Source organism: Acinonyx jubatus, chromosome B1 (genome assembly GCF_027475565.1).
Source record: "Acinonyx jubatus isolate Ajub_Pintada_27869175 chromosome B1, VMU_Ajub_asm_v1.0, whole genome shotgun sequence".
In the NCBI taxonomy this organism is placed as follows: Eukaryota; Metazoa; Chordata; class Mammalia; order Carnivora; family Felidae; genus Acinonyx; species Acinonyx jubatus.
In genome coordinates, this window is record NC_069382.1 from 58,109,513 (window position 1) to 58,132,910 (window position 23,398).

A 23,398-nucleotide genomic window follows, 5' to 3' on the forward strand; every position below is an offset into this window, starting at 1 on the left:
GAAATAAACAGACCAGAAAAAGTACATACTATGTAATTCTACTTATCTAAAATCCTAGAACATATAAACTAATCTCAAATGACAGAAAGTATGTGAGTAGTTGTCTGGGCCTAAGGGTAGATGAAGGGGGGGCTACAAAGAGGCATTGGAAACTTTTCAGGGTGATGGATATGTTTTGTGTCTTGTGGTGGCAGCTTTATGGGTGTATATGTCTTCAGAATTAATCAAATTATACATTTTAAATGAACGAATTATACCTCAGTGTTGATAATAAAGAAAAGGAGGATGGTGGGAGGGGGGAATAAATTTATGAATTTTGGGTGAGAATACAACTCGGGGCATACCCTTTGGAAAACAAAATTTCCCTCCATTTTCCCTAGGGGCACAACAACGTCTTCTTAATTACCAGTCCTATAGTAACATGTCATGTATGTCATCTAGTGTGACATTTGCCAGAACAACCAAAGTGATTATTTAGTTTTTTTAAATTAGAAGCCTCCAAATTGTCTTCAACAGTAAATAAAATCACTTTTAGTCTAAGTAGAAGAGTTTAGTATTAATTTCTTCCTTAAAAAGCTTTTGGTGATCAAGTTTTCAAATAATGCTGATGTGGTATTCAGAATGCTGTATATCCTGAAGAAGCAATACAATTCTTCCTTCCTGAGAGTGATGTAAATCTGTGCTTTATTTTGAAATTAGTTTAGCTGACTAACATATTTTAGTATTGTGTGTATTTTTGAAATTAATACATACAGTGCTTTGCCAGGAGTGTAATAGGAATTGTTTGTGTATATCATATTGACATTTTGAGTGATCTTTTTTTTTTGAATTTGGATTTTTTTAACATATATTCTCATGGATCACATTGCACATATTCTTTTAAAATTTCAGATTTGTACGTATATAAAGAACCAGGTAAGCATTTCCACTAGTAGTACACAGCTGTTCAACCATGAAGAATATACTAGGCTTTTTAAAAATTTAATTAGTTTAATTTAATTTATTTAATATTATTTTTAAATTTACATCCAAGTTAGTTAGCATATAGTGCAACAATGATTTCAGGAGTGGATTCTTTAGTGCCCCTTACCCATTTAGCCCATCCCCCTCCCACAACCCCTCCAGTAACCCTCTGTTTGTTCTCCATATTTAAGAGTTTCTTATGTTTTGTCTCCCTCCCTGTTTTTATATTATTTTTGCTTCCTTTCCCTTGTGTTCATCTGTTCTGTGTGTTAGAGTCCTCATATGAGTGAAGTTATATGATATTTGTCTTTCTCTAATTTCACTTAGTATAATACTCTCCAGTTCCATCCATGTAGTTGCAAATGGTAAGATTTCATTCTTTTTGATTGCCGAGTAATACTCCATTGTATGTATATACCACATCTTCTGTATCCATTCATCCATCGATGGACATTTGGGCTCTTTCCATACTTTGGTTATTGTTGATAGTGCTGCTGTAAACATGGGGGTGCATGTGCCCCTTCAAAACAACATACCTGTATCCCTTGGATAAATACCTAGTAGTGCAATTGCTGGGTTGTAGGATGGTTCTATTTTTAATTTTTTGAGGAAATTCCATACTGTTTTCTAGAGTGGCTGCACCAGTTTGCATTCCCACCAGCAGTGCAAAAGAGATCCTCTTTCTCCGCATCCTCGCCAACATCTGTTGTTGCCTGAGTTGTTAATGTTAGCCATTGTGACAGGTGTGAGGTGGTATCTCATTGTGGTTTTGATTTGTATTTCCCTGGTGATGAGTGATGTTGAGCATTTTTTCATGTGTCGGTTGGCCATCTGGATGTCTTCTTTGGAGAAGTGTCTATTCATGTCTTTTGCCCATTTCTTCACTGGATTATTTGTTTTTTGGGTGTTGAGTCTGGGAAGTTCTTTATAGATTTTGGATATGAACCCTTTATCTGATATGTCATTTGCAAATATCTTTTCCCATTCCATCAATTGCCTTTTAGTTTTACTGATTGTTTCCTTTGCTGTGCAGAAGATTTTTATTTTGATGAGGTCCTGATAGATCGTTTTTGTTTTTGTTTCCCTTGCCTCTGGAGACGTGTTGAGTAAGAAGTTGCTGTGGCCAAGATCAAAGAGATTTTTTTCCTGCTTTCTCCTCAAGGATTTTGATGGCTTTCTGTCTTACATTTAGGTCTTTCATCTATTTTGAGTTTATTTTTGTGTATGGTGTAAGAAAGTGATCCAGATTCATCTTTCTGCATGTCGCTGTCCAGTTTTCCCAGTATCACTTGCTGAAGAGACTGTCTTTATTCCACTGAATATTCTTTCCTGCTTTGTCAAAGATTAGTTGGCCATACATTTGTGGGTTCATTTCTGGGTTATCTATTCTATTCCATTCATCTTTGTGTCTGTTTTTTGTGTCAATACCATACTGTCTTGATGATTACAGCTTTGTACTATAGCTTGAAGTCCGGGATTGTGATTCCTCCTGCTTTGGTTTTCTTTCTCAAGATTGCTTTGGCTATTTGGGGTCTTTTCTGATTCCATACAAATTTTAGGATTGTTTGTTCTAGCTCTGTGAAGAATGCTGATGTTATTTTCAGAGGGATTGCATTGAATATGTAGATTGATTTGGGTAGTATTGACATTTTAACAATATTTGTTCTTCCTATCTAGGAGCATGGAATCTTTTTCCATTTTTTGGTGTCTTCTTCAATTTCTTTTATAAGCTTTCTATAGTTTTCAGCATATAGATTTTACACCTCTTTGGTTAGGTTTATTTCTAGACATTTTATGGTTTTTGGTGCAATTGTAAATGGGATCGATTCCTTGATTTCTCTTTCTGTTGCTTCATTGTTGTTGTATAGGAATGCAACAGATTTCTGTGCATTGATTTTATATCCTGGAACTTTGCTGAATTCATGAATCAGTTCTAGCAGTTTTTGGTGGAGTCTTTTGGGTTTTCCACATAGAGTATCATGTCTTCTGCTAAGAGTGAAAGTTTGACCTCCTCTTTGCTGATTTGGATGCCTTTTATTTCTTTGTGTTGTCTTATTGCTGAGGCTAAGACTTCCAATACTATGTTAAATAACATTGGCGAGAGTGGACATCTCTGTCTTGTTCCTGACCTTAGGGGGAAAGCTCTCAATTTTTCCCCATTGAGGATGATGTTAGTGTTGGGTCTTTTGTATATGGCTTTTATGATTCAAGGTATGATCCTCGAGGTATGATCCTTCTATCCCTACTTTCTTGAGGGTTTTTATCAAGAAAGGATGTTGTATTTTTGTCAGATGCTTTCTCTGCATCTGTTGAGAGGATCATAGGATTCTTGTCCTTTCTTTTATTGATGTGATGAATCACATTGATTGTTTTGTGGATATTGAACCAGCCCTGCATCCCAGGTATAAATACCACTTGGTCATGGTGAATAATTTTTTTAATGTATTATTGGATTTTTAAAAAATGTATTGTTTAATGTATTGTTGGCTAATATCTTGTTGAGGAGTTTTGCATCCATGTTCATCAGGGAAGTAGGTCTGTAGTTCTCCTTTTTAGTGGGATCTTTGTCTGGTTTTGGAATCAATGTAATACTTGCTTCATAGAAAGAGTTTGGAAGTTTTCCTTCCATTTCTGTTTTTTGGAATAGCGTCAAGAGAATAGATGTTAACTCTTCCTTAAATGTTTGGTAGAATTCCCTGGAAAGCCATCTGGCCCTGGACTCTTGTGTTTTGGGAGATTTTTGATTACTAATTTGATTTCTTTGCTGGTTATGGGTCTGTTCAAATTTTCTATTTCTTCCTGTTTCCGTTTTGGTAGTTTATATGTTTCTAGGAATTTTTCCATTTCTTCCACATTGCCCATTTTATTGGTGTATAATTGCTCATAATATTCTCTTATTACTGTTTTTATTTCTGCTGTGTTGGTTGTGATCTCTCCTCTTTCATTCTTGATTTTATTTATTTGGGTCCTTTCCTTTTTCTTTTTGATCAAGCTGGCTAGTAGTTTATCAATTTTGTTAATTCTTCCAGAGAACCAGCTTCTGGTTTCATTGATCTGTTCTGTTTTTTTGGTTTCGATAGCATTAATTTCTGCTCTAATATTTATTATTTCCTGTCTTTTGCTGGTTTTGGGTTTTATTTGCTGTTCTTTTTCCAGCTTTTTAAGGTGTAAAGTTAGGTTGTGTATCTGTGACCTTTCTTCCTTCTTTAGGAAGGCCTAGTTTGCTATATACTTCCCTCTTATGACTGCCTTTGCTGTGTCCCAGAGGTTTTGGGCTGTGGTGTTATCATTTTGATTGGCTTCCATGTACTTTTAAAATTCCTCTTTAACTTCTTGGTTAGCCCGTTCATTCTTTAGTAGGATGGTCTTTAGTTTCCAGGTATTTGTTACCTTCCCAATTTTTTTCTTGTGGTTGATTTTGAGTGATCTTTTATAGTAACTTCTCATCTACTAAAAGGTTGTTATGTCACTAATTTTTAGTTCCTTTTCATAAGGTCTGGCCCCAGTAGAGGGTTTCATATCTTTTGCGCTGAGGTTATTGGAACAATAAGGCCCTTGAGGCTAGAAAGTCTTGGTTTCACATTCTAACTCTGTAAATAGTTGAGTGATTTTGGTAAATTACATTCCTCCTTTCAGCCTGTTTACTCACCTGTAAAAGAATAACAATTTCTAGAATTGCTGTAAGGATTAATAAAATAGCATTAATGTGCTAGTACAATGCCTGGCATGTAGTAGATGTTTAGTAAGTGTTAATTCCATTCCTCCTGAGAGGATTTCTGGTATCTCTTCTGGGGCTTCTAGCATTCTATTTGGATTCTCTGAGTGCCAGCAGCATTATGTTTTGTACTCCAGTGTTTCCACTTTTATTGATGTACTTTCTCAGCTTTATTTTTTCAAGTCCTGTTTTTAAAATTTATTCATCTTGATCTGAAACGTATGGGTTATGAGCAATATGATTTTTGGTTTATTCACAAAATGTTAACCATGATCTATATCTCTGAGAATATCGCAGAGAGTGAAAACTTAATCTAAAATCATTGTCTGCTGTGTTTATTGCATTCTTTACATCAGGCACTTTATTCCCCTTAAAGGGGTCTGCTAGAAGTAAATATTTATGCTGTTAGGCCATCAGGGAACTGGCAAGCCATCATGCAACTTTTTCATGGTTTCCCAGAGTCTGAGTCATTTTAATCATACCTTTCTCTGTGATTCTCTTGTATGAGTTCCAATTAATCCCTATGGACATTGCTGTTCCACAGCTGGCAGCTTTTCTGCTCTTGGCCCATGCTCCATGGCTTGCTCTGACCAGTCTCTCGATATGCACAAGAAGTCAGTTCTAAAACTGGGTGGCCTTAAACTTCAATCCATAGTGAGAGTGGGCTGGGGCTAGGACTGAGAATATATTCCTACAGAATATTTTGCAGTGTATCGCCCATAATGGCACTGCTTTCTTTCCAATTTTTCACAACTGGGAAAACAGTGTATCAGTCTTGTGAGTGAGAAAGGTGACCTAAGCTACAGATTGAAAGCAATCAAAGAGAAAACCAAAGAAGCATAAAATATATTTGAAAGAGTACCTACTGTCCAAAACTCCAGCACTACCATTTTTATGGTTCAGTATTTAAATTTAGTTTTTATATGTGTCACTTACACATTGACAGAGTCATTTGATATTAACCTCCTTATTTGTAATTAACGTGTTTGTTTTTTTCAGAATTAGGCATTATGTGACAACATCCCACTAAGCAGATGATTTTCTCTCTGTGAGCCGCAAGCACCCCCAGCATTCTGGGTGCAAGCACACTTCCCATTCCACCAGTTCTCAGTATAGTTACATCATAATGAGCAGTTACATTATTATAATTACATAAACAGTATTCATAGCTGAGTTGTGTTAGTATTTGGTGTTTACTTTTCTTTCCTGGCACAATATTTTGTTTTCCTTGGAATGGATAATCTTATTTGTTTAGTTTTTTGTGTTCTCAACACTCACTAATCCCAAACCTTTCCCAATTATATAAATATCCTGTTGATACAGTTGGCCCCTGAACAATGCGGGGTTTCAGGGCACTGACCTGCCTCCCCCCATGCAGTCAAAAATGCACATATAACTTTTGACTTTCTCAAAACTTGACTACTCGTAGCCTACCATTGACCAGAAGCCTTACTGATAACAGTTGTTTAACACGTATTTTCCATGTTATATGTATTATATACTGTACCCTTATAATAAAGTAAGCTAGAGAAAGAAAGTGTTAAGAAAGTCATAAAAAGGGAAAATACATTTATAGTACTGTATTGTATTTATTGAAAAAATTCTGCATATGAATGAACCTGCACCATTCAAACCTGTGTTGTTCAAGGGTCAACTGTGTATGCCAAAACACTGGGTAATGAATCAATTTCATGCTTTCAATAAGTCTTTCTTGTCTCCTGATCTGCTGTAGTCTTGACTGGTTATTCTCTAGATTTGCTGCATAACTGTTTTCTTGGGATCTTCCCTCAGTATCATCTTACACATTCCCTTTGCTTCTCCCATCTGTTGGATCCCCTATGGATCTCATATCTTACTTTTTTTGATTTACGACTTCTTTGGTAGAACACATCTTCAGGTAACTTCCTGAGAAAAGGTGCATAGGAGATAACATTTTTGAGAACTTCATTCTTTGTCTTTAATTCTTCCTATTTGTTAAATTGACCGAGTATGGTATACTAGGTTAGGAATCCTTTTTCCTCAGAATTTTCAAGGAACTCCTCCAAAGTCCTACGTCTTCGTGTTGATATTAAGAAGTTTTAAAGAAAACCTGTGTCTTTGGTATCTATATTTCTCTCTGGAAGTGCTTAAGACCTTCTTTTTGCCCATAGCATTATAAGATTTTATTATGGTATGCTTTGTCATGGGTCTTTTTTCATCTATTGGTGAACCTTTCAATCTCTCACTCTCCTTTTTGCCTTACTTTCTGGGTATGTCCCCCAATTTTATCTTGATACTACATTTCAATTAACAGCTTTTATTTTTATTTATTTTTATTTTTTTTAAGTTTATTTTGTGTGTGTGTGAGAGAGAAAGAGGGCTGGGTGGGGAAGGGGCAGAGAGAGAGAGGGAGGGAGGGAGGGAGGGAGGGAGGGAGAGAGAGAGAGAGAGAGAGAGAGAGAGAGAGAGAGAATCCCAAGTAGGCTCCATGCTGTCAGCACAGAGCCTGACTCAGGGCTCCATCTCATGAACTGCGAGATCATGACCTGAGCCAAAATCAAGAGTCAGATGCTTAACTGACTGAGCTGCTAGGCGCCCCATAGCAGCTTATTTTCAATTCCTAAAATATTCTTTTTGTTTTCTGAATATTCCTTATTCATAGCATCCTGTGCTTGTTTCCTAGATGCAGTGTTTTCTTCTATTTCTCTGAGTTTATTAATAATAGAAATTTTCTGCTTTAGGTACTCTATTTCTCCGAGTTGCTTTACTTTTTGGATTCTTAGCATATTAGATGCTGTTCTCAGATCTTTTGTGATTTTTGGCTGTTTGTTTATACTTAACAGTGGGATATTAAAAACCACAATGGATTGAACTCAGGGCTGATCTACCTCCAGAGCCAGTTGCTAATTTGCAGGAAATACTGGAGACAGAAGAACATGTTGAATTGCACCATGAGTAGCACTTGACAAAATCCAGTCTATAAAACATGGTACAGCCCCAACTGTTTGATTTCTTCAATAAATAAATTATAAGAAAAAGAAAGAGATGAAAGGAAAACTATAGATTAAGAGAGACTTTAAAAACATATTAAATTTAAAAACAGGGCAAACTAAACTTTGCACTTAAAAAGCTAAAACAGTAAATTTTATGTTGCATCTATTTTACCACAATTTAAAACAACAACAACAACACAAAAACAACAGGGGCAAGATGAAATGATAATATTCATAGGACATGTAGAGGGGCTTCTGGGGTATGTGGCAAAATTCTGTATCTTTACCTGGATGGTGATTTTAAGAATGTTAGCCTTAGAACAAATCACTAATCTACATATTTGTTTTATTGTTTTTTTTTTTTTTTTTGGTATATGTGTTTTATTTTGAAATATGAAGTTTTTTTTAAAAATTATTTTAAAAGAAATAGCTTCTTGTACATAGGTGGGGATTGTTGGCTATGGTCTTCACCATGGGATGATGTGGACATTTTCACTGGCAGAATCCCAAGTCAGTTTTTTTTAGCTCATTGGCTCTCAAATGTTTTGGTCTAGGGACCCATTTATGTGCTAAAAAGGATTAAGGACTCCAAAGAACTTGTTTATGTGGGTTACATCTATTAGTATTTGCCATGGGTTACTTCTATAAGTAATTACCAGAATTAAAACTGAATATTAAAAACATTTAGCCATCAAAAATTGTATTAACATTTCATTTTAATATAAATATTTTTATGAAAAATGTTATTTTTAAAACAAAAAAAGAAGTGACATTATTTTACATTTTTGTAAATCTTTTTAATATCTAGCTTAATAGAAGACAGCTGGGCCCATATTTTTTCTGCTTTTAGTGTTTTGCAATATCACATAGTGTAGTCTTTGAATACTTGATACTTTTGAGAGAATGAGAGTGAAAATGGAAAATAACATTTTAGTATTACCTTGCTTACTCTCTGAGAGGATCTAGGGACTCTTAGGGGTTCTTGGGCCATAGTTTGAGAACTAGTATTTTAGCTGGTTTTCTCTTGAGCTGGTCAGATTCTCCAGGAAGATATCTACTGTCTGGAATGCTGGCTGTCAGTATTCTGGAACTGAAAGGAGGGAGGAAACCTATAAACTTGTACTTGATTCCTCAGTTGTTGGTATTCTATCACTATGGGTGCCTGATTATCTCTCAGACCAGTCCAGAAAATTTGTGTTTTACCATCTACTCTTGTGTGCAAAGTGTTGGATAGGATCAGAGAGTCCAGTTGCTTCTAAAATATATTTTCAACCAGTCTTGCTGTTATAAGCTATGCCATCATCTTGACTTCCAAAAGTACCAAATTCCCTAATTCTAGAAATTTTGTGGGGTCTCTCATGGAAATTGGGTTGTTTTTCAGTTTTCTCATTCTGGCCAGAATTCAGTTTTGAGTCTGCTGTTAAGTTAGTGCCCAAATTCCATTTGTTTCTAGTTATCAAAATGTTCTTTCATTGGTCTCCTCTCCTTTCACTTTGCCCCTTTGGATTTATACCTGAACAAACAAACAAACAAACAAACAAACAAACAAACGCACCCTTGAAGTATTTTGCTTTTGTTGTCTGGGGACATAGTGGTGCTAAAAATATGTGTTTAAAGTACCATCTTGAATTGGAAAATCCAACAGTTCCATTTATAAGGATGTTTCTCTATAACTTGTTCACATTTTGTGATAGTACATTATTTTCATGAGGTGAATGGACATTCTTAGAGAGAGTTTACCTCTTTCCTCAGATAATCCTCTTTCTCACATTGGGAAAGATTCTGGTGCTATCTAGCATCCTGAAGACCCTGAACAGATAGTGAGGCTACCTCTACAGGAGCAGCAACCACTACTTCAAGCAAATTAAGACAAAGTTCCTGAGGCCTCTTAAAGGTACTCTCATTGGCAAAGAGCAGACTGTCTTATTAGTCTGTTGTTACCAGGTACTGTGAAGAACCACATGCAAACACCACTGTCTTCCTGAAGGAAAATAATTTATTTGCTAACCTTACAGAGATTCTTTCAGAACACAACAAGTAAGAACAGCTCTTAGAATCAACTGAGCAGGTAGGGAATTAGGATTTCTGATCCCTCCTAAGACAATGGTTCTTAAGCTCTAGTGTGCCAGAATCATCAGGAGGGCTTTTTCAGCCTCAGATCGGTGGGTCCCACCCTCAGGGTCTGATTCAGTGGGTATGGTGTCAAAAATTTGCACTTCTAGTAAGTTTCTGATGATCTGTGCATCACACTTGGAGAGCCATTGCCCTAATAGGTAAACTTCCCAAAAGAAGGAATTTAGTGAAAGCATGTTAATTTAAATATTTAACATGGAGTTGTTCCTCCTGAAGTAGGCAAACTCTTTAATTAGATAAAATTTTAACATAGAATACAGATCAGTGTGAATAAAAAAGTATCTCATAACATGGGTGAAATCTGAAGTGTTGCATGCTCTGAACAGCACGGGTATTTATAATGGATTTTTCTGGTTTTATATGCTTGACAGACTCTATTTATGAGAATCAGTAAGCAAACATTTGAGAGCCATACCACATAGGAATATAAATGAATACACATAAATTCCATTGCACTTTAGAAGCACAGTGGCATTAAATATCTATCACCTTGTCCAATTCTTTGTTTTATAGATACCAAAAGAAAGATCTCTAAAATTTTTCCTATTAAATTCTTCAGTGTCCTTTTTCTTTTGAATAATTAACAATTTGTGACAAAAATATAGTCCAAATTCATAATTAAACTATCTCTTGTCGTTGAGGAACTTAAAATCTTATGGAAAAATAAAGTTGAGAGACTAAAAGTGAGAGTGAACCCATGAAAGTCCTATAAATAATTTTATATTTACTAAAAAAGTCAAGAGTGTTTTTCAGAAGGGAGTATAAAAATTGTAATAATGTATTCTCAGAGGCGTGGTTTAGCACCTCCCTTGCATGTTCACCTTGTCTCTGGTGTTTTGACTTGAAGTTGTTGATTCCAAACATACTGTGATACTTAAGATAAAAAAGCGACTATTTATTTTAATGTTTATTTTTGAAGGAGAGAGAGAGAGCATGAGCAGGGAAGCAGCAGAGAGAGAGGGAAACACAGAATCCAAAGCAGGCTCCAAGCTCAAAGCTGTCAACACAGAGCCCGACTTGGGGCTTGACCCCACGAACTGTGAGATCATGACCCGCACTGAAGTTGGACACTCAACCGACTGAGCCACCCAGGCGCCCCTAAAAAAGTGACCTTTTAAAACTTTGTTCTGTGTGGCGTTGTATGGCCAACCTCCATTGGCCAGTTTACCAGCGGGCTAGCTTTGTTTTCTCAAACCCCCTTCTATGTACAGGATTATGTATGGCTTTCGATAGCTCTACCTAGGATAGTGGCGTGTGACAGTCTGTAAGAGCAGAGTACTGACATCTGGTGGCAACCATTTTCCAGGTTCTTCCTTCCTGTGGCTCCAAGGTTTTACTTCCGTTTCTTTTACTTTTCACAAGGCTGCATTGCCAAATTCTCTGTTCTTACTCAGGCTTTTATTTTACACCCCCTTTTCTAATTATTCCTTACAGGAGTGATTTAACATCTTTCATACTGAAGCTAAAATTGTCATGGTTTAGGAAAGGATACTGGGTATGATCTGGCTATAATAAGCATTTCATGGGTGGGAAGGTTTTACTGCATCTACAGAACATTTTTCTCCTGACACATTTTTTTCTTATTTTACACACATCAAAGGCAAGTATGTACAATCAGCCAAATAGTCAACAACTTATGTCCATTCCAATCAAGGAGGGGAGTTTGTTCTGAATTAGATTATGGTCAGTTTATTTGTGACTCCTTTGAGTGTTTTTACTCCCCTTTCCCCGTAAATTGTTTTTTATATACAACCTATGTGGAATTTTGTTTTCATAATTTTACTTAGATGTCTACCTTAGCAAGCCACCTTGCCATATTCAGTAATTGAAGTATTATTCCACATAAATTTTTTTCCGAAGATCTCAACATCTTTGGTCATAGGTACACCTCCTTGTACAAATAATTGTTATCCTACTTTTGGTTGAGGTAGAGAGTTGGAGAAATTATCTAATGACCTGCTAACTGGCTCAGAGATTAATCAGTAGCTGTACTGCCTATCACCTAGCACAACCCTTAGCCTTCATATCACGTGACAACACAGTCCCCATGCTTTAGGCCACAGATGTCTATTTCCAAGTCCTTTCATAATCAAAAGAGCTTATTAGTTTGAATTGTCACCTTTATGATATGTGGTGATATGTGATTTGCACTTTGGGCAGAGCACTAATTTGAGTCGTTAAATGTCTCGGGCTGGTGTGGTAGCTTCTTAAGTAATAGCGTTACCAGCAGCCCACCTCGTGCCCACATAGCACCACGGCTTTTGTATTGTGTTCTTGTCATGTATGTAGCAACTCCCTTGCAGTGATAGAAACACTCTTTCCTAGTGAAATGTCAGTTGATGGTACTTAGGATGAATGAAGAAGTCTAAGAAGATGATGATCATTCCTAGCCTGAGGATCAGAAGTTTTGTAAGGAAAATTGTCCTCTATGACATCACTTACTTCTTCAAGCATTTTTTCCCAGGATGTTGATCTTATCAGCACTGAATAAAAAGCTTTTATGAGATACTTCTTGAAAAACATATCCTGTGGCAATTTCTTTGGAATACATTAGATTGAAAAAATTTCTTTATTGCAAGATTTATAATGTTTCATATATTGATGTATTTAATTATTTAATTTCATTTTTGTATCTTGTTATTGAGGCATAATTGACATTTATTACTGCTTCAAGGTATACAACATAATGATTCTTTTTATATTGCAAAATGCTCACAATAAGATCTAGTTAACCTCCATCACCACACATAATTACAACTTTTTTTTCTTGTGATAAGAACTTTTAACATCTACTTCTTTTAACAACTTTTTAAAAAATATTTATTTTATTTATTTTACTTATTTTTTTAAGTAGGCTCCATGCCCAATGTGGGGATCGAACTCACACCCTGAGATCAAGAGTCGTGTGCTCTACCGACTGAGCCTGCTAGGCAACCCCTCTTAAGCAACTTTCAAATATGCATCATGCATCATGCATGTATATTACATCCCAGGACTTACTTATTTTATAACTGGAAGTGTGTACCTTTTGACCACTTTCACCATTTTGCTTACTCCCTAGCCCCTGCTACTGGCAACTGCCAATCTCTTCTCTGTATCTGTGAGTTTGATTTTTTGTTTTGTTTTTGTTTTTTTAGATTCCACATAGAAGATCATACAGTATTTGCCTTTCTCTGCTGCTTATTTCACTTAGCATAATGCCCTCAATATTCATCCATGTTGTTACAAATGGCAGGATTTCCTTCTTTTTTATGGCTGAATAATATTCCATTGTCATATATACCACGTTTTCTTTATCCATTCATCTATTAGTGCACACTTAGGTTGCTTCCGTGTCTTGACTATTATAAAATAATGCTGCAAGAAATGTAGGGTGCATATATCTTTTCTAGTTACTGTTTTCATTTCCTTTGGATAAATACCCAGAAGTGGAATTGCTGGATCATATGGTAGTTCTATTTCTATTTTTTTTTTAGGAACCTTCATACTATTTTCCATACCATCTGCATCAATTTGCATTCCCACCAGCAGTGCACAAGTGTTACCTTTTCTCCATATCCTCACCAACACTTGCTATTTCTAGTAATAGCCATTCTGATCGGTATGAAGTGGTATCTCATTGTGGCTTTGATTTGCATTTCCTTAATGATTAATGGTATTAAGCTTCTTTTCATGTGTTTCTTGGTCATCTGTATGTTTTTTTTTTTTTGGCTAAAATGTCTATTCAGATTCTTTACCTTGTTTTTTTTTTTTTTTTAAGATTTTATTTTTCAGTAACCTTTAAACTCAACATGAGGCTTAAACTCACAGCCCTGAGACCAAGAGTCACATGCTGTACTGACTGAGCCTGCCGGGTGCCCTATATGCCCATTTTTTAATAAGACTTTTTTTTTTTTTGCTATTGATTTATATGAGTTCTTTATAAGTTTTAGATATTAACCATTATCAGAGAATAAGATTTACAAATACTTAATGACATTCAGTGGATTGGCTTTTTGTTCGTTGATCGTTTCCTTTGCTGTTCAAAAACTTTTTAATTTTAATAAACAACTTCCACTTGTTTATTTTTGTATTTGTTGCCTTTGTTTTTGGTATAAAATCCAAAATGTCATCATCAAGACTGATGTCAAGCTTTCCACATAATGTTTTTCTTCTAGGAATTTTGTGGTTTTAGGTCTTATGTTCAAGTCTTATTCCATGTTGGGTTATTTTTTTAAATGTATGGTATAAGATAATGGTCCAGTTTCATTCTTTTGTATGTGGCTGACCAGTTTTCCCAGCACTGCTTATTGAAGAGACTGTTCTTTCCCTAGTGTATATTCTTATCACCTTTGTCATAAATTAATTGACCATATATGTGTGGATTTATTTCTGGGGTCAGAATTCTGTCTCATTGATCTCTGTGACTTTTTTTATGCTAATACTATACTGTTTTGATTACTGTAGCTTTGTAATATAATTTAAAACAAGGGTACATGATGCTTCCTGCTTTGTTCTTTTTTTTTCCCACTTTAAAAAATTATTTATTTATTTATTTATTTATTTATTTTAATTTTTAATTTTTTTTAATTTACATCCAAATTAGTTAGCATATAGTGCAACAATGATTTCAGGAGTAGATTCCTTAGTGCCCCTTACCCATTTAACCCATCCCCCCTCCCACAACCCCTCCAGTAACCCTCAGTTTCTTCTCCGTATTTATGAGTCTCTTCTGTTTTGTCCTCCTCCCTGTTTTTATATTATTTTTGTTTCCCTTCCCTTATGTTCATCTGTTTTGTCTCTTAAAGTCCTCATATGAGTGAAGTCATATGATTTTTGTCTTTCTCTGACTAATTTCACTTCCTGCTGTGTTCTTCTTTTTCAAGATTGCTTTGGCTATTCACGGTCTTTTGTGATTCCAGACCAATTTTGGGATTATTTCTTCTTTTTCTGTGAAAAATGCTGTTGGAATTTTGATGCGAATTATGTTGATTTTATGGATTTCTTTGGGTATTATGGACATTTTAACTATTAATTCTTAAAATCTCTGAGCATAGAATATATTTCCATTTATGTGTGTCTTTTTCATGAAAGTTTCTTCATCATTGTCTTATAGTTCTCAGTGTATAGTTCTTTTACCTTGGTTAAATTTATTCCTAGATATTTTATTCTTTTTGATGCAATCATAAATGGGACTCTTTTCTTTTTTCTTTATTTCTTTGTTTTTAGTTTATTTGAGAGAGAGAGAGAGAGAGAGAGAGAGAGAGAGAGAGAGAGAGAGAGAATGCATGTGCATATGAGCAAGAGAGGGGCAGAGAGACAGGGAGAGGGAGAGAATCCCCAAGCAGACTCTTCACTGTCAGCACAGAGCCCGATGTAGGGTTGGACTCGTGAACTGATGCGATTGTGACCTGAGCCAAAATCAGAAGCCGGACGTTTGACCAACTGAGCTACCCAGGTACCCCAAGACTGTTTTATTTCTCTTTCTAATATATAGTGTATAGAGACACAACTGATTTTGTATCTTGAAACTTACTGAATTCATTTATTCTAATAGTTTTATGGTGGAGTCTTTGGGGGTTTGTACATATAGCAGTATGTCATTTGCATATAATGATAGTTTTTCTTCTTTTCCAACTTGGATGCCTTTTTTTTTCCTTGTCTAATTTCTCTGGCTAGGTCTTCCAGTAATTTGTTGAATAAAAGTGGTGAGAGTGGGCACCTGTGCCTTGTTTCTAATCTTAGAGGTAAAGCTTTCAGGTTTTCCTCATTGAGTATGATGTAAGCTATGGGCATGTCATACATAGTGTTTATTATATTGAGGTGCATTCCCTCTGTACCTACTTTTTTGAGAGTTGAAAAAGGCATAAATCAATAGTGTATTTTGTCATATGCTTTTTCTGCATCTATTGAGATAGTCATGGTTTTTATTCTTCATTTTGTTAATGTGGTATATCACATGGATTTGTGGAGGTTAAACCATCTTTACATACCTGGAATAAATCCCACTTGATCATGTTGTGCAACCCTTTTTATGTTTTGATGAATCGGTTTGCTAATATTTTGTTAAGGATTTTTGCATCTATGTTCATTAGGAATACAGGCCTATAATTTTCTTTTCTTGTGATGTCCTTATCTGGTTTTGATACTGGGTCAGGCTGGCCTTATAAAATGACATTAGAGTCCCCTCCTCCTCTTCTATTTTTTGGAAGAGTTTAAGGAGGATTGGTATTAATATTTCTTTAAATGTGTGGTAATATTCAGGACCAGCCATCTGGTCCTGCACTTTTGTTCATTGGGAGGTTTTTGATTACTGATTCAATCTCCTTATTAGTATTTGTTCTGTTGAGATTTTCTATTCCTTCATGTTTCATTCTGGTTAGGTTTTATGTTTCTAAGAATATACATAATTTTCTTCTAGGTTGTCCAATTTGTTGGTGTGTAATTGTTCATAGTAGTCTCTTATGATCCTTTGTTATTTCTGTGGTATTAGCACTATGTCTCGTCTTTCATTTCTCATTTTATTTGAGTCCTCTCGCTTTCTTGGTAAGTCTAGCTAAAGTTTTGTCTATTTTGATTATTTATTCAAAAACCCAGCTCTTTTCATTGCCTTTTGTCTACTTTCTATTGCCTTTTTTGTCTGTATTTATTTTTGCTCTGATATTTGTTATTTCTCTCCTTCTACTCACTGTAGGCTATATTTGTTCTTCTTTTTCTAGTTCCTTGATAATGTAAATTAGGTTGTTTGAGATGTTTCTGGTGTCTTAATGTAGTCATCTATTACTATGAAATTTCCCTCTTAGAACTGCTTTTGCTGCATTCCATAAATTGTGATATATTTACATTTTCATTTGTCAAGATATTTTTTGATCTATCTTTTGATTTCTTCTTTGACCCATTGGTTGTTCAGTAACATGTTGTTTAATCTTCACATACTTGTGAATTTTCCAGTTTACTTTTTGTAATTGATTTCTAGTTTCTTACCATTGTGGTCAGAAAAGATGCTTGATATGATTTTAATCTTCTTAAATTTGTTAAGACTTGTTTTGTGGCCTAACCTATGATCTGTTCTGGATAATGTTCCATGTGTGCTTGAGAATGTGTGTTCGGTTACTTTTGGATGGAATGTTCTGTATATATATATCTGTTAAGTCCATCTGGTCTAATGTGTTGTTTAAGGCCACTGTTTCCTCACCAGTTTTCTGTCTGGATGATCTATCTGCTGATGAAAGTGAGGTATTACTCCTTTATTGTTACTGTATTGCTATGTATTTCTCCCTTTAGATCTGTTAATATTTGCTTTATATCTTTAGTGCTCCTAAATAGGTGAGTGCATAAATACTTGCAATTATATCCCCTTCTTGGAATGACCCCTTTATTACTTATAATGACCTTCTTTGTGTTTTGTTACCATCTTGACTTTTAACAGAAACAACAGACTTTATGTACCACCTTTCCTTTGGTTTCCATTTTCATGGAATGTCTCTTTCTATCCCTTCACTTTCAGTCTGTGTATGTTCTTAAATCTGAAGTGAATTTTTTAAAGGAAGCATACAGATGGGTCTTGGTTTTCATCTTTCCAGCGACTCTTGTCTTTTTATTGGATAATTTAGTCTCTTTTCATTTAAAGTATTTATTGATAGGTATATACTTATTGTCATTTTGTTAATTTGTTCTGGTTGTTTAGTAATTCTTTTTCCCTTTCTTTCCTTGCTCTTTTGTGATTTGATGGTTTTCTGTAGTGGTATGTTTAGATTCCTTTATCTTTTGTGTGTCTATTATTGGTTTCAGCTTTGTGGGTACTATATAAAACAACTTCTATAAAGCAACTTCTATAAAACAATTTCTGTTAAGTCTATTTTTAGTTGATAATGACTTAAGTTTGCATACATTCTACAGCTTATTTTTTTACTCTCCTCCACCCATTTTATGTTTTTGATGTCACAATTTATGGCTTTTTATCTTGTGTGTTCCTTAAACAATTATTGTTATTATAGTTATTCCTTTTGCTTTTTAAACCTTTATTCTAGCTTTATAGGTGATTAATCCACTACCTTTGCTGTATTAAATTTGCCTCTGCCAGTGTGATTTATACTTTCATATGTTTTTCTGCAACTAATTAGTGCCCTTTCTTTTCACCTTAAGTAAGTCCCTTTAACCTTTTAACCTTTTTTGTTAAGTTTGGTTTAGTGGTGATGAACTTTAACTTTTGTCTGGAAAACTTATCTCTCCTTTAGGTCTGAACTGTAACTTTGCTGGGTAGTGTAGTCTTGGTTAGATGTTTTTGTTGTTGTTGTTGTTGTTTTCTTTCATCATTTTGAATATATTATGTCATTTCCTTCTGGCCTGCAAAGTTTTTGCTGAAAATCTGGTAGTCTTATGCGGTTTCACTGGTATGTAACAAGTTTGTTTTTTTTTCTCTTGCTGATTTTAAGATTTTCTCTATACCTTTAACTTTTGACACATTAGTTATAATGTGTTTTGGTGTTGGTCTCTTTGAGTTCATCTTTTTTGGAATTCTGTGGGCTTCTTGGGTCTGGATGTCGGTTTCCCTCCCCTGGTTAGGGAAGCTTTTAGCCCTTATTCCTGAAATAAATTTTTTTCCCTCTTTCTCTCTCTTTTTTCCTCTGGGACCCTATGCTGCAAGTGTTGATCAGTGTGATGTTGTCTCATGAGTCCCGTAAGCTATCTTAACTCTCTCATTTTTTTCTTTTTGCTGCTGTGATTGAATGAGTTCCTGTGCCCTATCCTCAAGTTCACTGATCCTTTTTTCTTCATCTGGTCTTTTTTTGCCATGATGTTTTCTAATTTTTTTCATCTAGTCTTCTGTTGAACCCCTCTTGTATTTTTCGTTCATTTATTGTATTCTTCAGCCTTGAGACTTCTGTTTGGTACTGACTTATATTCTCTGCCTCTTTTTGAAGTTCACACTTTGTTCATTCATTCTTCCTCTATGCTTGGTGAGCATAATTATGAATGTTATTTTGAACTCTTAATAGGTAAGTCACTTATTTCCATTATGCTAAGGCCTTTTTCTTGTTTTATCTGGTTCTTTCTTTGGAATGTTGTCTGTGTTCATTTTCCTTGACACTCTGTATTGGTTTTTATGCTTTGGATAAAGTAGCCACCTATCCCAGTCTTGAAGGAGTGGCCTGGTGTAGGAGATGAATTTTATTGTCCAACCCTGCCCTAGCTCGAACCTTTGATATTGTCTAAGCGGCCTACTTCATCCTTAGTGGCTCCTAGTAGTTGGGGCTGGTGCCAAGACTTGTCATTGTGCCAACTGTAGAAGAACCTCAGTCAGCACCTAGATTCAGGCTGTTTGGAAGCCAGATTCTCAGCAACATTTGAAGTATGCAAATATACCTCTTTCAGCGGAAGACTGGGAGAAGGGCATATGTGCTGCCTCTGCACTGAATCCTGGGGCTATAGCCAGTTAAGAGCTATTTCTTTGTGTGCTACCATTCTGTTGAAGCCCTGCTGGTCACCAGGGCTGGGCTAGGCTGTCAAGCGATGTGCCCTCTGGAAAGGAGCCAGAAAAGCAGGGGTACCAGATGTGTATACGAGCTCCTTTCTTGGAAATACTGGTGAACTGGGGCCGGGTGGAGGGGGGAGTGTGAAGATAGTGCCTGCTGGCCTAGATGTGTATTTAATTACAAGCCTCCCCTCAGAGCACAACTATGATGACAAGCTAATTGTCCTCTCTTTCACAGAGAGACTGGCAGTGCTTTTCAGTCTGCTGTCTCTATGCTGTGTCTTGTGGGAGGGATAGCTGGTTACGAATTTCCTTCATTACAGCCTTATAGGGCTCCTGAATGTAAATCCTATTGGCCACCAGAGCCAGGCTGTTGAGGGGTATCCTCTGGGCAGCAGCTGCAAAAACCGGGGCATCAGACATGTGCCCAAGCTCCTTTGGGGGCGATACCAGCAATCTAGAGTGAAGCAGCGGGAGAGTGGGAAGTGATTGGCCTTGCCTTGGAGGTCGTCTCTGGAGAGGATTATAGTTGGCTCTTAGGTGTGTGTGTCAGAAGCCGGCCCCTCTGGCTGCAGCTATGACGATAAGCAATAGTCGTCTCTAGAAGAGAGACTGTTTCATTCTGTCTCTGCTCAGCCCTCAGGCAGTAGGTGGTTGAGAACGGTTTCCCTGTTACAGTCCCATGGGATCTGCTACCGCTAGCCACCACAGCCAGGCAATCAAGGGGTGTTTCCTGGGTGGCAGCAGCAAAAATCAGGGTGCCAGGCATTTGCATAAACTCTTCCTGGGAATACTGGCGACCTAGAGTGAGGCAGGGGGTGAGCAGACAGATGGTACTTACCAGCCTCAGTCTTTGGAGATTATTTCAGTGGGCCCCTAGATGTTTGTTAAATCAGGTGTCCACCCCTCATGCTGAAGTTTTAAGGTGAGCAAATAGGTTTCTTTCACAGAAAGACTGGGCACTTTTCAGCGGGCGGCCTCTGCACTGGTCTCTAGTGTGGGCAACCCCATGGGAGCCTTTTAATAAGTGTTTGGCAGATTGCTATAGCCTTATGGGTCTTGTGGATGTTAAGTCCCGTTGGCTTGTGAAACTAGATGTTTTGGGGGTTGTCTCTCAGGTGCTGGTCTTAAAAGTTAGGGTGCTCCTGTGGGTTCAGATCCTTTGATCCTTGAAGCGCGATTTTGAGCTCCCTCCTGATTGTAGGCTGCCGCACCAGGGGTGGGGTTTATGGCAAGATTGTTTCATCCTCTTCTATTTGTTTTGCTGTGGGTTGTCTCTTGTTTGCCTAATGTGTAGCAGTGATTCGGCTAGTTTTTCAATTTTAGAGGAAATTTTTATATAAACTGGTGTGGAGGCAGAATTCTAAGATGGCTCTCAATGTCACCACCTCCTGGTGTATACACACCTTCTCTCAGTTATCCAATCAAACACAGATTGAGGTGTTGCTTTGAAAAGATTTTGCATATGTAATTAGATAAAAAAACCAGTTGATTATCAGGAAAGAGAGGTATTCACTTGGTTTTGATTTAATCAGGTAACCCCTTAGAAGGGGCTGGGCTCCTTACAAGATCAAGGCGTGGGATGGATCTGTCCTGAGGGAGAGTCTGTTTGCTGGTTTTGAAAATGGAGGAGACCACATGGCAAGGAATGCAGGTGGCCTGTAGGAGTGGGGAGCGGCTCCTAGCTGACAGATTACGTTGAGACCTCTGTCCTGCAACTGCAAAGAAACGAGCTTGGGAGAGCTCTAGATGAGAATGTAGTCCCGTGGATGTGTTGATATAAGTTAGCCTTCTAGAACTCTGAGCACAGAACCCAGCTCTTCTGACCTATAGAACTGTGAGCTAATAAACGTTATTTTAAGCTTCTAAGTTTGTACTAATTACAGCCCCAATATAAAACTACACCAATGGAATATTTTGCTTCACAAAATTGCAACTATTATTTGTTAAATATTTATTGATGTTAAATCCACATTACACCAGCAGAACAATCCAAAGTAGTATGATAGTACTTTTTTTATAAATACAACATAAAAGGTGGCAAATAATGCTACTTAACCCCAAACCCAGCAAATTAGCAAACAGTCACATTCAGAAAAATTTGGCAAGTAAGATAATGACGTAAGTCATAATTCTACAATATAGATAGGTCCATGAAAGACTTTGTATGGTATCTTAAATTCCATATTAGCAATGCATATTAAGTGTGGTCAAAGAAACTTGCATCACTCTGCAAAGAACATCTGCCACCCAGTGATTAAGCCTATGAATCATTTAAAACTTGGTTGGTTGGTGTTCTTAAAAAGAAGTAGAAAGCTGTACATGTGAAGCAGTAATATGAAATATATGGGGTGGTACACAGATATAAAATTATTTTAAAAAATACTACGTATTGAATTAACTGAGCTAAGACAGTTCAACGTTTTTATTATAAATAATGAAAGATATATGTGTTTTGCATAAGGAATACAGTGTTTTCTTTTCATAGCAAAGTACCATTAAAACCTCATGTCTTATAATACCATAATATCCGGCCAAATTGTTTTTTCTCCTTTCTAAAGTTTATTGGTTCCGACTTAAAGCCATCAAGTCTGGTCAGAATCCTCTCAATCTAGCTGTTGCAAGGATCAATATGCATTCAAAAAGCAGTCTGTCTTTGCAGAGATGCCTTTACAAACTACCCAGAACCCAGCACCTTAAGGCAAGGTTTCATGGCAGCGTGGAAGTGAACCAATGTTTTTCACTCACCATATTGGTGTCATTGGGAAAAAAAATAGATTATGGCACAAACCTGTTTTTGTCTCTCCCAAGAATCCATTTCCCTCGAGTAGACTAGCTCCCACAGGCAGTTTCTCTTTGATGCCAATCTTGCAGTCTCGGCCCATTTTCCACTTGCTCAACACATCTAACCTCTTCAGCTACTACACAGACTTCAGACACACTGAAACTTCCATAGCACATGTGCTCCAATCTCCCAGCTGCCCCTAAATCCCCTGACTTTTGAGTGGCAGTGTTTTTCCACCTATACTTTAATTTTGAGGAAAACCAAAAAAAAGCCTGGCGTCTATCATGTCTCCCGCCCATCTACTTTTATCTCCATGAATACAACGTAAGTGTGCCGGTAGCATTTTCCTTCATTCTTCCTACTCCTTCCAGGCCCGTCTTTCCTCTGAATACTATATGCCTTGGCCATTTGGGTGAGTGGGGTGTCTTTCGTGGAATGGACTGTAATATAGTTCTGCTTTATTCAGGATACTTTATATTATTTATATTTAAATTAGCCTTTTAATATGGTCTGTAAGTAAGCTTCCTACCAAGGTAGCATGAAAAGAAAATACTACACATAAAGAAAAAGAAAGTTAAGAACTAAGGTATCAACCTTGTTAGAAAACTCTTGATATTAATAAGATTTAAGGCAAGTAATTCCTTCCTTATGATTTAATATAAAACAATTTGCAAAGACAAGGCATTTACTTGGATTTGTCATTTCCTCTTCCTTTTCATCCCCACATATTGCACTTGGTTCACTGTAGCTGTCTGAATACGCTGCCCATTTCGAGTCATTTTAGTATTAACTTGTACAACTGCCTCATGTTAAGCATTCCACACTGTCATGCTATGTAGCACCTATGCTAGTGTTTAAAGGCACGTCTGAAAATACAAATTCTGGTTACTTTTGAACAGTGGATTTCCATTAGCATTTTGGCATTTCAGATCGCTTTCATCACAGAAATTCCAAAAGTTTTAAATTGGATTATGAATGTGAATTTTCTGTGCAATGTGTACATTTCTATTAGCATCACCTACTTAAACTCTAAATTTGGTATATCAAGTAAGAAAAATATTATTTTGGTGTTTATTTCTTACAGTCAAAGGTATGTTTTTGCCCTTTATGTAATGTGACAAAGGAGTATGTTGGTCAAGGCAATGGTTGTTTCAGTGTCTCAGCTTTAACAAGAATGTTGGATTACAGGTCCTCACTTTCCACCAAGCCAGTGTTCAGTGTCAGGTGAGACGGGCTGGCTTCAGGTTGGAAGGCTGCTTTAATGTCCAGTCCCTGGTCCGAAAGCGCTGCATAGCGACTGGCTGAGGGCCGTACTTTTTTTGGCTTGGTGCTCTGTGGCTGCTGATGCCACTGGGCTACAATAAAAAAGGAAAAAG

The 23,398-nt window shown here is 36.6% G+C and overlaps 2 protein-coding genes across 9 annotated transcripts in view; one reads left to right on the top strand and one right to left on the bottom strand.

The window, feature by feature from the left end:
• Positions 1-23,398, top strand: part of CBR4 (carbonyl reductase 4) — a 136,612-nt gene that overhangs the window by 54,663 nt on the left and 58,551 nt on the right. The window lies entirely within an intron of this gene.
• PALLD (palladin, cytoskeletal associated protein) overlaps positions 21,177-23,398 on the bottom strand; it is a 401,759-nt gene continuing 399,537 nt past the window's right edge. For 6 of the 7 annotated variants that reach the window (XM_053216732.1, XM_027068656.2, XM_027068648.2 and 3 more), the window contains one exon: positions 21,177-23,377. In XM_053216732.1, the coding sequence (XP_053072707.1) occupies positions 23,205-23,377 (173 nt within the window). In that variant the 3' untranslated portion in view covers positions 21,177-23,204. The remainder of the gene's footprint in view (positions 23,378-23,398) is intronic. The other variant, XM_027068664.2, reaches the window with a different exon arrangement.